The 14,578-nt window shown below is 35.9% G+C and overlaps 1 protein-coding gene across 1 annotated transcript in view; it reads right to left on the bottom strand.

Annotated features, from left to right (window-relative positions):
- Nucleotides 1-14,578, bottom strand: part of PDE10A (phosphodiesterase 10A) — a 292,932-nt gene that overhangs the window by 89,923 nt on the left and 188,431 nt on the right. The window contains 2 exon segments of the mRNA XM_061207662.1: nucleotides 471-520; nucleotides 1,028-1,148. Of these exon segments, the coding sequence (XP_061063645.1) occupies nucleotides 471-520; nucleotides 1,028-1,148 (171 nt within the window).

Below are 14,578 nucleotides of genomic sequence, written 5' to 3'. Positions count from 1 at the left end.
AGCCACGGCCACCACAGCTCAGCAATCCATACCTAGCAACTCCATCCCTGCACTTTTAGAGTCATCTTTAAAAATACCTGAAAAATTCACATAAAACTTCTGTTCTCATTTTCTTCTACTGCAGATTTTGCGTGAAAAAAGGGCATAGACTGTCCCTGACATCCCAGCCCACAGTGATGAAATAACTTCTATACCAAACAGTAAGTCTAGAAATGCCATTCAGAAAATAGGATACCACAAACCAAAACCAAAACAATAAAAAAATATAAGATTTTATGCCTAAATGTCACCATGTTGGTAAAATTCCCAGCTGGTAATAACCACATATAGAAACAAAATACAAAATGAGCTTTAAGGTACTTAATTATGATACATCTATTAAGTTGTTTGTAACATAATAGTTTATCTTTTTTAAAAAGCTTATAACATTCTCTTATCTAGAGCACCTATATCTAAATTTAGATACTTACATTATTACACTCTCCAAGGAAATACAGTGCAAATCCATCAGCTTTTGTGGCTGCCAAAGTAATAAAAAAGGAAGAAACTAATCTCAATGGAAGAATATAACATGCATGAATTCTCTAAGGTGAGACCTCACATATGACCTCAAATATGAGTCTTTTGAATGGATTTGTTAGCAAAATTAACGGTCATGCAGTAAACTGAACAAAATAATTTATGGCTTTACTGAATCACATAATTAGAATATTTTCATTAGCTATTGCAATTTTTAAGATGTGACATCCTCAAATGCATACAGCAATGTACTATGTAATAATACATCTGTCAAAATGTGAATATCAGAACTATTAGAAAATATTTTTTAAATTTGAGACTTACATTTAATTTTTTAAGTATTTAAAAATAGACAAAGTGATATTCATAATACTGAATAACCAATAATATAAGCGTCAACCAGAAAGAATGATGTATATATGCTTACATAGCATCAGTGAAGAGAACATAATTTAACTTTATCTTCGGTTTAATTTTTCTACTAGGAGGACTATAAAACGTTTCTTACCAATTTTAATAATGCTACTCAATTCATAGAGGAGTAGTTGGTTGTCTCCTCCTGTATCCAACCGTTGTTCTATATAGCTGTTCAGTTCGTATACAACTCCCTGCATATTTGTATCTTGATACTTTGAATTAAAAAAAAGACATAGTTAAATATAATAAAATAAAAATTCCTTAGTTTGTAAAACATACTATTAATATTTATGGCTTTATGTTATATAATAGCTATTCATTATGCTTTTATAGAGCATGATTTAAATATTATGATCTACTATAAACACAGATTGAAAATTAAAATTGCTACAATTTACTTAGAATTATCTATAGACTCCATGCATGCTTATTTATATTAAAACATCGAATGTTACAAATTACAATTTTGTTTCTGAAGTTTTATATTGATATATGATGTATCAGGCAACTAGATCAGTAAAAACAGTTCGAAAGTTTGCTAACTGAATGAAACATCCTAATATGCTAGAAAAGCCCCCCCGTGCATCGCACCGGGTGAAACAAAGTTTATTACTCTCCACTCACTTGGGGGCACGTGGCGACCACTCTAGTCTGACCTCAACTCTGCCACTAGAACGAGAGCAGGAGCCGCCGCCGTAGTAGCAGCAGCCCCGCAGCAAGCCCGTGGCACGAGGCTGCACCGCGGGGCAGGGACAACAGCAGGTGGACAAAGGTCTGGGAAGAAGGTGGAAGCGAAACCGTGGCTGTGCCCGGCACTGTGTCTTCTTCAAAGGACTGAAAACAGTCTTCTAATGAGCTTCCCTGCTACACAGCTTGCCTTCCTAAGCCTCTTCGCCAAACATCAACCATGGCGAACTTTAAAATAAAATAAAATTCTGTGACTCTGTGGCTCAAAACAAAACATGCGCAGCCAATCCTGACAACCTACTACACGTAGGAACACTTCTAGAAACAAAAATTTTTGTTCATGCTAGAGCATGAACAAAATAAAATTCCAGTCCTCAAGGAACTTACATTCCCGTTGGAAGAGAATAAGTAATCTACACGGTGTGAAGGAAGGCAGTGGTCACGATGCAGAAAGGAGAGCTGGGACGGCTGACAGTAAACGCCTTTGGAGGGAGAGGGCTACCTTTTAAATAGGATGGTCAGGGAAGGGAAGGTTCAGTGACATGAGATATAGGGACAGACTCTGATGAAACTTAGAACCCGTGAGGGCTGAAGTCTGCCCATCATCCACCACTTCTCTTGGCTTCTGACCTATTAACAGACTCAAGTTCCAGGCAGGCCCCAGAAAATGAAGTATCAAGGATGACTTGTCAAGAGATGAATACACACCAAAAGGAATGGATTAGATTTCGCTAATGTATAGAAACCTCGGAAACAAAGGAGAATGGATCTCACAGGTGCTGGAATAGGCTAGAATAAAGATAATGGTGGACCAGGCAAATTTTTTATATGGGTGCACTAAGCAGAAGTACTGGCTTCAGTGCGCTAGTGCTTGCTTGGCTAAAACCTATTCCCCAACATGGCTGACATTAAATGAAGCTGAAAACCAGAACTTCCCTGGTATATATTCTAACCTTGGCAAGACTGGAATGCTAGAGTGGATTTGTCCTATACGACCCGTTTACCCATCCCCTAGCTATATCCCATGGACACTCCCTTCATCAAGGCCATGAAAAGGACATCCCGAGGCCACACCTGCCTGGCCTGTGTGAAGAGCTCTGCGGTGTGGGCCTCGGATGACTAGGGGCACCACTGCCCTCCAACAGGGTCCCCTGCTTCACTGAGAAGATGGGATCTTGGCGTCGAGGGGACAAGAGGCAACACACAATCTCCAGAGATAAGGTGTTGTTAGCAAAATGGACAACACTGAAGCTGCTATCAGAATGACCTGGCCAGCAGTGCTCTTCGACACTGGATCAAGCACTCGATCAGTGTCCCTGGAACTGAAATAGATAGGGCGACCTACTATTTTTTCATTTGTCTGAAGAGAGAAGTTCTGGGTTAAGCGAACAAAAATCTGACTTAATTACCACAGCAGAAAGTCAGGTACCTCAATGAATTCTAGACTTGAGCCACTTCACAGAACTTCTTGAATAAAGCCAGGGGAGACCAGGTCCCCTTGAGGAAGGATTTTGATTCACAGCCCAAAATTTACATTCCTCAAAGAGGTCTGCCATCATTAAGCTGGGTAACTGTGCACTGGGTGAAGGGGAAATTACCAGCGTGATAGTGAAAATGTGCATAAGAATCAAGAACACTTGAAATTCTGATGTCTACAAAACGTGACAGCATCGTATGGGGTCGCAAAAGCTTTTGTTGTTTCTTATCATCTGTAAAAAGATCCTATTTGAGCTATTCCAAGTTTTGAAGAACTCCAGAGAAAATATGCTACTCTAATATACCCTTTCTTCCTTACTGCTCATCAGAACCACTCATTCTATAACCCCCCCACCCCAAAGTCCTGGGAAAGAGCTTATCTGAGACTGAAGCCAAGAGACAGAGACTGAGTCATAATGACAGACTTTGAACCCCTAGACCCAGCCATGCAAAAGCCTTCAAGCCTAAAATTCTATCCCTAGGCATTTCTTTTTCATGAATCAATCTATTCTTCGAATACACCCTCTTTTTTGTGGGCAAGGGATACTTTAGCTAGTTTTAAGGTGGGTGTTTAGTCACTCAATAGAGGAGTCCCTATAAAAATGATATACAGACTGACCCTTTTCTCTGACAATGTAATTCTGAGAATAGGCCCTTTAAAATGACCAGAATGCAGTGCTGACATTAATGACCAGCTGTTCTCCATCTCTTTTGGACAGGAAATGGGTTGTCACACAGAAGTGAGAACAAGAAGACATTTGGGGTTATGGACAGTTTATCATGAGATTTCCTTTCAAGTCTCTGGGCTTCATTTTTTTCATTTGTGTAACAAGAAGATTGAAATATATTGTCTTTAAAATACCTTTCGACAGTAACCTTCTGTGATGATCTATGACCTCGATTTTGTTGTTGTTTATATTAAGCTTCAAATTCTAATCTTGAACCTAATAGATGGGTTAGTACACCCTGTTTGCTTTGATTAGCAATGACAATTGCATAAATCTCATAAGAGAAAAATGTTTAATTATGATTACTAAACTATACAAATGTAATATTACCTCTAAAATATTAAAGACCTACCTTCACAGTTAGTGGATCATTCAAACCATAATATATTGAAAATTTTAAATTATATATAAATGTGAATAATAGGAATAATTATTATTTGGTTCTTAGCCTTATGGCCATTTTGCTGCTCATGAGCACTAACACGAGAGGGAAGGAAGAGGCAACAAGTGGAGATGAACATCAAAAAACACAGTTCTCTTATGGAAACATGATGAAGAAAGTTTACTAAGGGATCAATTCCATTCAGTTGAATAAACTTTCAATTCTATGTCTTGACTAACAGAAAATTACAATAGTATATTAATGAAGTTGTTAAGAACTTGTATTTGCACAGCATTTTTAACTTCACAAAGTCCTTTCACCACTGCCTTTATTAAAAGAACCCATATAAACTATATACTGAGTATCACTGAGACATTCCTCAATCAAGATGAGTTAGAACTCTAAGGTACAATGAGTTGGGTGGTATAAACCTTAGAATCAAACTGGACACGGCCAACCTCATTTTCTGTTCCACGCTGGTTTTCATGCAGTACTTGCTTTTCATTAGAGCAACCACTAAAAAAATGGATTTGCAGAGATATGACTTCATTGACAGGACTGTAGTGACCTAACGTTAAAACTGGGAACTATGTCAGGTTACTATTGAAACTGTGAGCTCCAGCAAGCTCTGACAGACGGTGTTGTTTCCCATGAAACTGTAGTATGTCCTAAATCATCCCTGTGGGTTTGTTGTGGTGCCTAACGGCATTTGGAACACAATTTGGGAAGCAGGGGAACAGCCACTCTTTCACCCAGAGGGAAATAGTATTTTATGAGACACAGTGGTAATGAATGGAGAAGTATTAACCCTTGGTTCAGAAAGAAAGCTGAGACCTGGTCTCACCAGAAGAGTAAATGTCCTCAGACTTGCTAAAGTGAATTAGGTGTTTAAACACAGATTGGAAGACCACTTCACTGCAAGAGTTTAGAGGCAATTCAAGAATGAAATGGGAGAGAGAACAAGATGAAGTCTGTGATGCCTGCTGGCCCCAAGAGCCCATGACTCCGTGAGGGGTCACTGACATATCTCGAAGCACTGTTAACAAACACACTAGAAAACAGAGTGAGATGGGTGTTAAGTTGGATAAATACTTAAAAGCATGCAAAATAAGCTCTTAGTTTCCAGTATAAAGCTCAATGTTTGAATAATATCTTCTCATCATCATTCTTTAGATTTTTCCTGTTTCTTTTTTAAATTTACCTTTTTTTAAAAAATAACTTTTTGTTTTGACATAATTTCAAACCTACAGAAAACTATAAGACTAGTACAAGAAACTCCTGCATACCAACAATTATTTACATTTTGTCATATTTGCCTTATCCTCTTGGTAAATTCTTACCCTCGCTTCCTCTCTTCCTCCCTTCCTCCCTCCCTCCTTCCCTTCCTTCCTTCCCTTCCTCCCTCCCTCCTTCCTTCTTCTTCTTCTTCTCCTTCTCCTCCTTCTTTTTCTCCTTCTCCTTCTTCTTTCTCTCTCTCACTCCGTCTTTTCTATCTGTCTGTCTATACACACACACATATATACACACAACAGTAATAAATATTTTTTTCTGAATATTTGAGAACAAGTTGGTATGCTCCTTTTACCCAAACCTTCAGTATATATTCCCTAAGAAAAAGAATATTAAGAGAATACACTGAATTTGTACACTGAATGTGAGAGACATAGTTACAATGCAGTTATCATAATCAGAAAAATTAACATCGCTACAACAATATTAGCTAATTAAAAATTCACATTCACAGAGAACAAACATGTGGACACCAAGGGGGGAAATTGGGGGGGTGGTGGTGGAATGAACTGGGAGATTGGGATTGACATGTATACACTAATATGTATAAAATAGATGACTAATAAGAACCTGCTGTATAAAAAATAAATAAATTAAATTAAAATTTAAAAAATTCACATTCAAATTTCATACTTTGTCCCAATAATGTCTTTATAATTATCCCCTGCTCAGTGGTCCAGGTTTGAACTCCAGATCATATATGGCATCTGGTTTTCGTGTCTTTTTGGTATACTTTAATGTGGAACAATTCCACAGCCTTTCTGTGTTCAAGCCTTTCTTGAACTTGATGTTTTTGAAGAATATGGGCCAATTTTGATTTGTCTGATATTTTCTCAAGATTAGATTCAGGTTCTGTGTTTTTGGCAACAATACAATGAGGTGATGAAGCTAGAATACTATCAACCATCCTACATTTGCTATTTGGCATTCTACTGGGAAGAAGAGCTTTCTGTTTTCCCTCATTCATTCATTTACATGAGCCTGGACTCACAGATGCTTATTTTATTCAACATGTGTAATTAATATTAATTAATACTGTTATACATGCATTTTAATGCTCAAATTGTCCCAGATTTGACCAATGGGAAGCCCTTTAAGATATCTCCTATGCCCTTTTGAAAAATTTTCATGATGCTTTCAAGACTTTCTTACTTTCTCATCAAATATTTTGCTAGCGCTTGAAACAGCCATTTCTGTTTCTCAAAAGAAGTCCTAGATCCTTTTAGTGGCAAATGATATTTAAAATCTAAGAGCTGGAGCTATATGTGCCCACTGCTGTCATTGCTTCTAGGCTTCTCATCAACACAAATATAACATATATATATACATATATACAAATATGTAATTCTTTACTTATTTATTTATAAATACATGTAGAGTAAAAGATTAAAAACTATGAGTTCTTACTGATACTTTCAATTTCAACCAAACACCACAGTGTACACATTCTAATATTCCCCATTTCTATACCTGTAATTCCTCACCCAACAATGAAATATCTTACTGCCGATGACTATAACATATTTACATATTTTCTCAAGCCTAGAACATATGGAAGTAGTTTCAGAATTGTTAAGCCATGTCATTGAAAATAGCAAACCTACTAACTAGTTGTCAATATATTTTAGATTTTTAGGTAAATGTAAGAAATACTAAAATATACAAAAATGAAATGTACAATTCATTAAGTTTTGACAAATGGATACATTCTTGTAACATATACACTAATTAAGACACACAAAATCACCATACAGGAATTAGTTGCATTTCTATTCACAGACTATCTGAAAAAGAAATTAAAATAACAATCTCATTTACAATAGTATGAAAAAGAATAAAATACTTAAGAATAAATTTAACCAAGGTGGTAAAAGATCTGTATGCTAAAAATTATAAAACATTGATGAATGAAATACAAGAAAGCACAAATAAATGAAAAGATACCCCCATACTCATGAATTTGAAGAATTAATATTGTTAAAATGTCAGTGGTATCCAAAGTGATCTACAGATTCAATGCAATCCTTATCAAAATTCCAGTGGCATTTTTCCTAGAAATAGAACAAACAATCCTAAGATTGCATGGAACCACAAGAGGCCCTGAATAGAAAAAGCAATCTTGAGAAAGAAGAAAAAAGGTGGAAGCATCACACGTCCTGATTTCAAACTACATTATAAAGCTATAGTAATCAAAACAGTATGGTACTGACATAAAAACAGACACTTACCAAATGGAACAGAATAGAGAGCCCAGAAATAAACCCATGCATATAAGGTCAACTACTCTTTAACAAGGGCAACAAGAATACACAGCATTGAAAGGATAGTCACTTCAATAAATGTTGATGGGAAAACTGGATATTCACATACAAGAGAATGAAATTGGACCCTTATCATATGCCATACACAAAAATCAACTAGAAATAAAGACTTCAATGTAAGACCTGAATACTGTATTGCATACCTGAAATATGCTAAGAGTAGATCTTCAGCGTTCTCACCACACACAAAAAAAGGAAAAAGTAACTATGTGAGTGATGACTGTATTAATTAACTTGATTGTGGTAATCATGTTACAACATATATCAAATCATCACCCTATATACTTTAGACATATACAATTATTATTTGTCAAAAAAAGAAAAAGAAAATAATTTTTTAAATAAATGTAATTTTAAAAATAAATAATAAACATCTCAGCAATAATAATAAAGGTATAGAACATTTCATCTTTCTATAAAGTCCCTCCCATGGTCCTTCTTAATTAACCATTTTCCCACTAGAGTGGTGCCTGTTTTAAGAATTTTATGTAAATGGAATCACACAACACGAACTATTTTGAACCTTGCTTTATTTGTTCAACATAGTATTACTGATATTCATCCATGTTGGTGTGTGTTCCAGTAGCTTGTTCCTTTCTATTTCTGGTAGCATCTGTTGTATAAATATACCACTAATTGTTTATCTGTTCTACTATTGTTGGATATCTGGGATGTTTCTGTTTCCAGCTTTGGAATATTGGGAATAAAGCTGTTATGAACATTCTTGCAGAAGTCATTTTGTGAACACAGGTTTTCAATTATATTAGAATAAAGGCCATATATCACAAACCAACAGCTAACATCATACTCAATGATGAAAAGATGAAAGCATTTCCTCTAAGATCAGGAACAAGACAAGGATGTCCACTCTCGCCACTTTTATTTAACATGTTTTTGGAAGTCCTAACCACAGCAGTCAGAGAAGAAAAAGAAATAAAAGGAATACAAATTGGAAAGGAAGAAGTAAAAATGTCACTGTTTGCAGATGACATGATACTATACATAGAAAATCCTAAAGACACCATCAGAAAATTACTAGAGCTCATCAATGAATTTGGTAAAGTTGCAGGATACAAAATTAACATACAGAAATCTGTTGCATTTCTATACACTAACAATGAACTATCAGAAAGAGAAATTAAGGAAACAATCTCATTTATCACCACATCAAAAAGAATAAAATACCTAGGAATAAACCTATCTAAGAAGGCAAAAGACCTGTACTCGGAAAACTATAAGACACTGATGAAAGAAATTTAAGAAGACACAAACAGTTGGAAAGATAAACAGTGTTCTCGGATTGGAAGAATCAATAATGTTAAAATGACCATACGTCCCAAGGCAATCTACAGATTCAGTGCAATCCCTATCAAAATACCAATGGCATTTTTCACAGAACTAGAACAAATAGTTTAAAAATTTGTATGGAAACACAAAAGACCTCGAATAGCCAAAACAATCTTGAGAAAAAGAACAGGGCTGGAGGAGTAATGCTTCTCCGCTTCAGACTACACTACAAAGCCACAGTAATCAAAACCGTATGATACCAGCACAAAAACAGACACATAGATCAATGAAACAGAATAGAGAGCCCAGAAACGAGCCCACACTTATATGGGTAATTAATCTATGACAAAGGAGGCATGAATATACAATGGAGCAAAGACAGTCTCTTCAGTAAGTGGTGTCGGGAAAACTGGACAGCTACATGTAAAAGAATGAAATCAGAACATTCTCTAACACTATACACAAAAATAAACTCAAAATGGATTAAAGACCTAAATGTAAGACCAGATACCAGAAAACTCCTAGAGGAAAACATAGGCAGAACACTCTGACATAAATCACAGCAATATTTTTTGGATCTCTTAGAGCAAAGGAAACAAAAGCAAAAATAACCAAATGGGACCTACTTAAAAGCTTTTGCACGGCAAAGGATATCATTGACAAAACAAAAAGACAACTTACTGAATGGGAGAAGATATTTTCAAATGATATGATTGATACAGGGTTAACATCCAACATACATAAACAGCTCATGCAACTCAACATGAAAAAAAAAAAAAAACTGATTAAAAATTGGGCAGAAGAAGTGAATAGTCACTTTTCTAAAGAGGAAATGCAGATGGCCAAGAGGCACATGAAAAGATGCTCAACATCACTAATCATCAGGGAAATGCAAATCAAAACCACAGTGAGATATTACCTCACACTTGTCAGAATGGCTATCATCAAAAAACACAAATAACAAATGTTGGTGAAAAGCGAACTCTTGTGCACTGCTGGTGGGAATGTAAATTGGTGCAGCCACTGTGGAAAACAGTATGGAGGTTTCTCAAAAAACTAAAAATAAAACTACCTTATGACCCAGCAATGCCATTCCTGGGTATATATCCAAAAAAACCCAAAAACACTAATTCAAAAAGATACATGTACCCCACTGTTCATAGCAGCATTATTTACAATTGCCAAGATATGGAAGCAACCTAAGTGTCCAACAACAGATAAATGGATAAAGAAGATGTGTTATATATATACAGTGGAGTACTACTCAGCCATAAAAAAGAAGTAAATTTTGCCATTTGCAGCAACATGGATGGACTTGGAGAGCATTATGTTAAGTGAAATAAGAAATAGAAAGACAAATACTGTATGATATCATATGTGGAATCTAAAAGATACAACTAGTGAATAAAATGAAAAAGAAGCAGACTCACAGATATAGAGAACAAATTAATGGTCACCAGTGGGGAGAGGGAAGTGGGGAAGGGCAATACAGGGGTAGAGGATTAAGAGGTACAAGCTATTATATTACATATAAAATAAGCTACAAGAATATGTTGTACAACATGGAGAATATAGCCAATATTTTATAAGAACTATAAATGAAGTATCACCTTTAAAAATTGTTAATCACTAAACTGTATACCTGTAACTTATATAATATTGTATAGCAACTATACTTCAATAAAAAATAAATTTTTTAAAAAGTAATACTTAATTCTCAGAAAAAAATAGAAACAAAATTATACTAGGCAAATACATGGCAGGGATATTCCTGGGTCAACAAGTAAATGCATGTTTAACTTGACAGGAAAGTGGCAAACATTTTTCAATGTTATATATTAAAGATCAAGTTATCAAAATGATTTGAGTATTTTAGAGGAAAATAAATTACAAATATAGGTCATTTATTTCACACAAACACCACAGGCAGAAGAATTCTAACTATTCTAAGGATAAGCAATCGCAATGAACAGTTAAGGAAACCTGTGGCCTCAAAGGCATCGTGGGAGAAAAAGAGAACAGGGCTAGGAAAGAGGGTGCTACTGACCCTTTTGCAAATGCTTATTTTTAAAGTTTAAAAGTCCTCAACAGCAAGCAAGGGATTAGTAGATATTCATCCTGAGCCTATCCTAACACTAAGGGGAAGCTGCCTCGCTTGTCCTGCCACATAACTGAGTGCAGAGGGAAGGCTACGCGTGGCGCTGGTTCAAAGTGCTGTGCAGGGGGAAGATGTGGTTTGTGAGCAGCAGACTTCACAGGTTCAGAGGAAGCATCTTACGAAAAGCTACGAAGGATGGAGAAAACTGGAGGAAGGCAGAAGAGCAACAAGTAGGACATGAGGACAGAATGAGCACAGCTTACACTCAGGAAAGACAGTGAATTCATGTTAAAAGTGGTGAAAGCAAGCAGGCTGAGAGTCTATAAATGAGTGAGGCATTCTTTTGAAAACACATTATCAGCTCAACCCAAGGACAGAAATAATAAAAACTAATATTCCTAAAGAACACTTAAGTTTTCAAAGGACTATTATTAACTAATTTAATTTAGGGCAAAAAGGTCCATGAGATGAAAGGGCTTTTCATAATAAAAATTTAATTTAGGAAGAATGACTCCAGGATATAAAATAGTTTCAAATCACTCAAGTAGTAAACATTTCTGATACGTTTAAGACTGCTAATAGAAAAAAAATTAAGTTATCAGGAGAAGATCAATAAAGAGAAGGTTAGAGAAACAAAAGATGTATCTAAGGGCTTAACCCAGTAGGTATACTTCTGAATGTCAGTAAGTAAATAAGTCTTTTTAAACAAATATTTATTCACCAACGTGTCAAGCACTATTATAAGTATCAGATAAGGCTCTAACACTCACGGAATTTAAATCCCAGTGAGGAGAAAGTGATAAACAAGAAAATATCAGCTTGTGATAATATCTATGGCAAAAATGAAACATATTTATGACTTTGTTGCCACCTTTAATGTAATAAAATGTGATCTAGGAGAAACTGGATTTTATGCACAACTACTCTTTGGCTGGATCATTACTATTTTCGTTTTTCATTCAATAAGGAAATGTGCACAAAACAATGGCCTTTAATTAGCCTTTGGTTCTGTGGCCAAAACCAAACTCTACTAAGACCAAACAGCTTAATACAGTTTCTCCATTGTTAATACTTTTCAACATCTGTATTCTAAAATAGAGTTGTGGTTGCCAAGAATGGTCTTAAAAAACAGGTAATAATTTAAAATCTTGTGAAAGAAGAATGTGTTCAGTCCCCATTTTTTAAAAGAATTATCATAATGGTTTGATACTGTTTTTAATCACCACCGTCATGATTAATAGGATCTGTATTCCTCTATACATCACTCATATCATTTTATTATCATTGATCAGGAACAAACTTTAATAGACAGATGATTGGTATGTTTAATTCATTGTTAAGATTATGGGTTTCATCCTTAGTACAAGCAAACAAAAATCACTATCTTTGGCCACCGTTTTCCAGTATGTAAATAGAATGAAATATTTTCATATAGCAGACTGATGCATTCAGTTACATAGGGAAATATTTTGCAACTAATTCTCTCAGGAAACCGAGGTGCTTAGAACTGATACTCCACACAGGTTTCTATGGCTATAGTTAATAACTAGCGGCAAAGCCTGTGAAATGAAATTTAGCTAAAACAAACAATGCCATGCTTTATAAGAAATTTTCTTTTGGGTTTCCACAAAACTCAAGTTGGAGTGCCTGCAGCTATTTTGACCTGTGTGATATGGAAAACACAGACTCTGCTTGCAGGCTTCCAGCCAGTATTCCTCGGGAAAGTGGGTGATTTTCCATCAGGGTGAGAAACACTTGTTGGGCTCTTTGATATTTAAAATTCAAAATGCCAGAATTTCACTTTACCTGATAGGAACGTTACATCTCTGCCCGCTCTGGCTTCTCCGTCCCACAGATATGCTGATAATCAATGGGACGGTGACCTGCCTGTCCTCTAGGGCCTTGTTTCTAAGTATCATATTCAACTGTCCAAACCCCACCTCTTAGCCAAAGCCTGATTAAAGTAAATTATATATAGGGAGATTTTAGAAGACATGCTTTCTGTCTGCTTCTCCACACATTCTAACTTCTATCCTTGGGCCACAGCACATGAGCCCCGTGATTATCAACTGGAGGCGGGGTATAGGTAACATGAAAAATTACTCCAGATAATTCTACCATGTGTCTACCTACTCTCGCTGTTTGTATATCACCTTCACTTACTGAACAGTGAACCACATTTTAATAGTATGTCTTTGAAACTTACTAAAGATGGATGTAAGATTATATAAACAGATTTGCGCTTTTATGAAATTTAGTAATGATAATAAAAACTTTGTCCTTAAGAATAATTGATTGGTATCCTTCCCTAAGAGATGTAAAAATAAATAAAGGATACCTTATTTAAATTGGAGTCAGTTAAGGGCAGAAGGGGGAACTCTCATGCAGACCCCACACAGGAAGAGACAACCTTGCATCTCCACCTGGGAGAAGGCTGCTTACTACCTAACTACCCGGTAGAAGAAAAGAAAATCTTCACCCCGCCCAGGCACAGCCCAGCCAACAAGAGACTGTCACAACTCAGCCAATGAAAAGACACTACACTCTGAACTCCCAGTTTCCTCCAGTGGACTCCCTGCTTATTAAGAACCCCTCCAAACTTCCCCTTTTCCTCTGTAAAAGACCATTCCTCTTCTTTGTCTGGACTTGCTGATAGTCTTTGCTATAACATTCTTATCCCAAATTGCAATTCTCTGCTACTCCTGAAGAAAACATACCTTGCTGGTAAAATAACTGTCTTTTATTTTTAAGGTCAACTTTACATAAGTGAAGCAACCTACTTTGGTTCAGTTTCACATAACTGCAAGTTTACAGCCTGCTTATTCATAGAAAAGTACTGACTATTCCAATTTTTATTTCTCCTCTTCTGTTTCTTCCTCTATTTTGTTTCTTTGGTTATATTTGTTTTCTGATAACCAATTAAAAATTCTTTTTAAGACTGATATGGTATAAAAAGAAATTGAAAGTGAGTAAATGGGAATTAGTTGCGAAGGAAAAGACTTGATGGGTACTGGGGATGCTGCCGAAGGTGGGTGAGGCCCCTTGAGCACTCAAGGACTGTGCAGCAACCAACTTGCCCCTCTGTCCCAAATCATCACGTTTTCATTTCTCTCTCTACTGGATTATTTCCATTAGTATATTTCTGTTGTCATTTATCCCATTTTTAAAAAGACAAACCAAACATTTTAAAAAGAAAATATCTCAGGGGTGGAGAGTGGAAAGTGGTCAAAAGATACAAACTTTCAGTTATAAAATAAATAAGTTCTGGGGATATAATGCACAGCATCGTGACTATAATTAATAAGACTGTATTGGATATTTGAAACTTGCTAAAGGGAGTAAATCTTACAGTTCTCACCACAAGGAAAAAGAC

This window comes from Eubalaena glacialis, chromosome 12 (assembly GCF_028564815.1).
Source record: "Eubalaena glacialis isolate mEubGla1 chromosome 12, mEubGla1.1.hap2.+ XY, whole genome shotgun sequence".
NCBI lineage: Eukaryota > Metazoa > Chordata > Mammalia > Artiodactyla > Balaenidae > Eubalaena > Eubalaena glacialis.
This window is presented reverse-complemented; position numbering and strand designations above follow the sequence as displayed.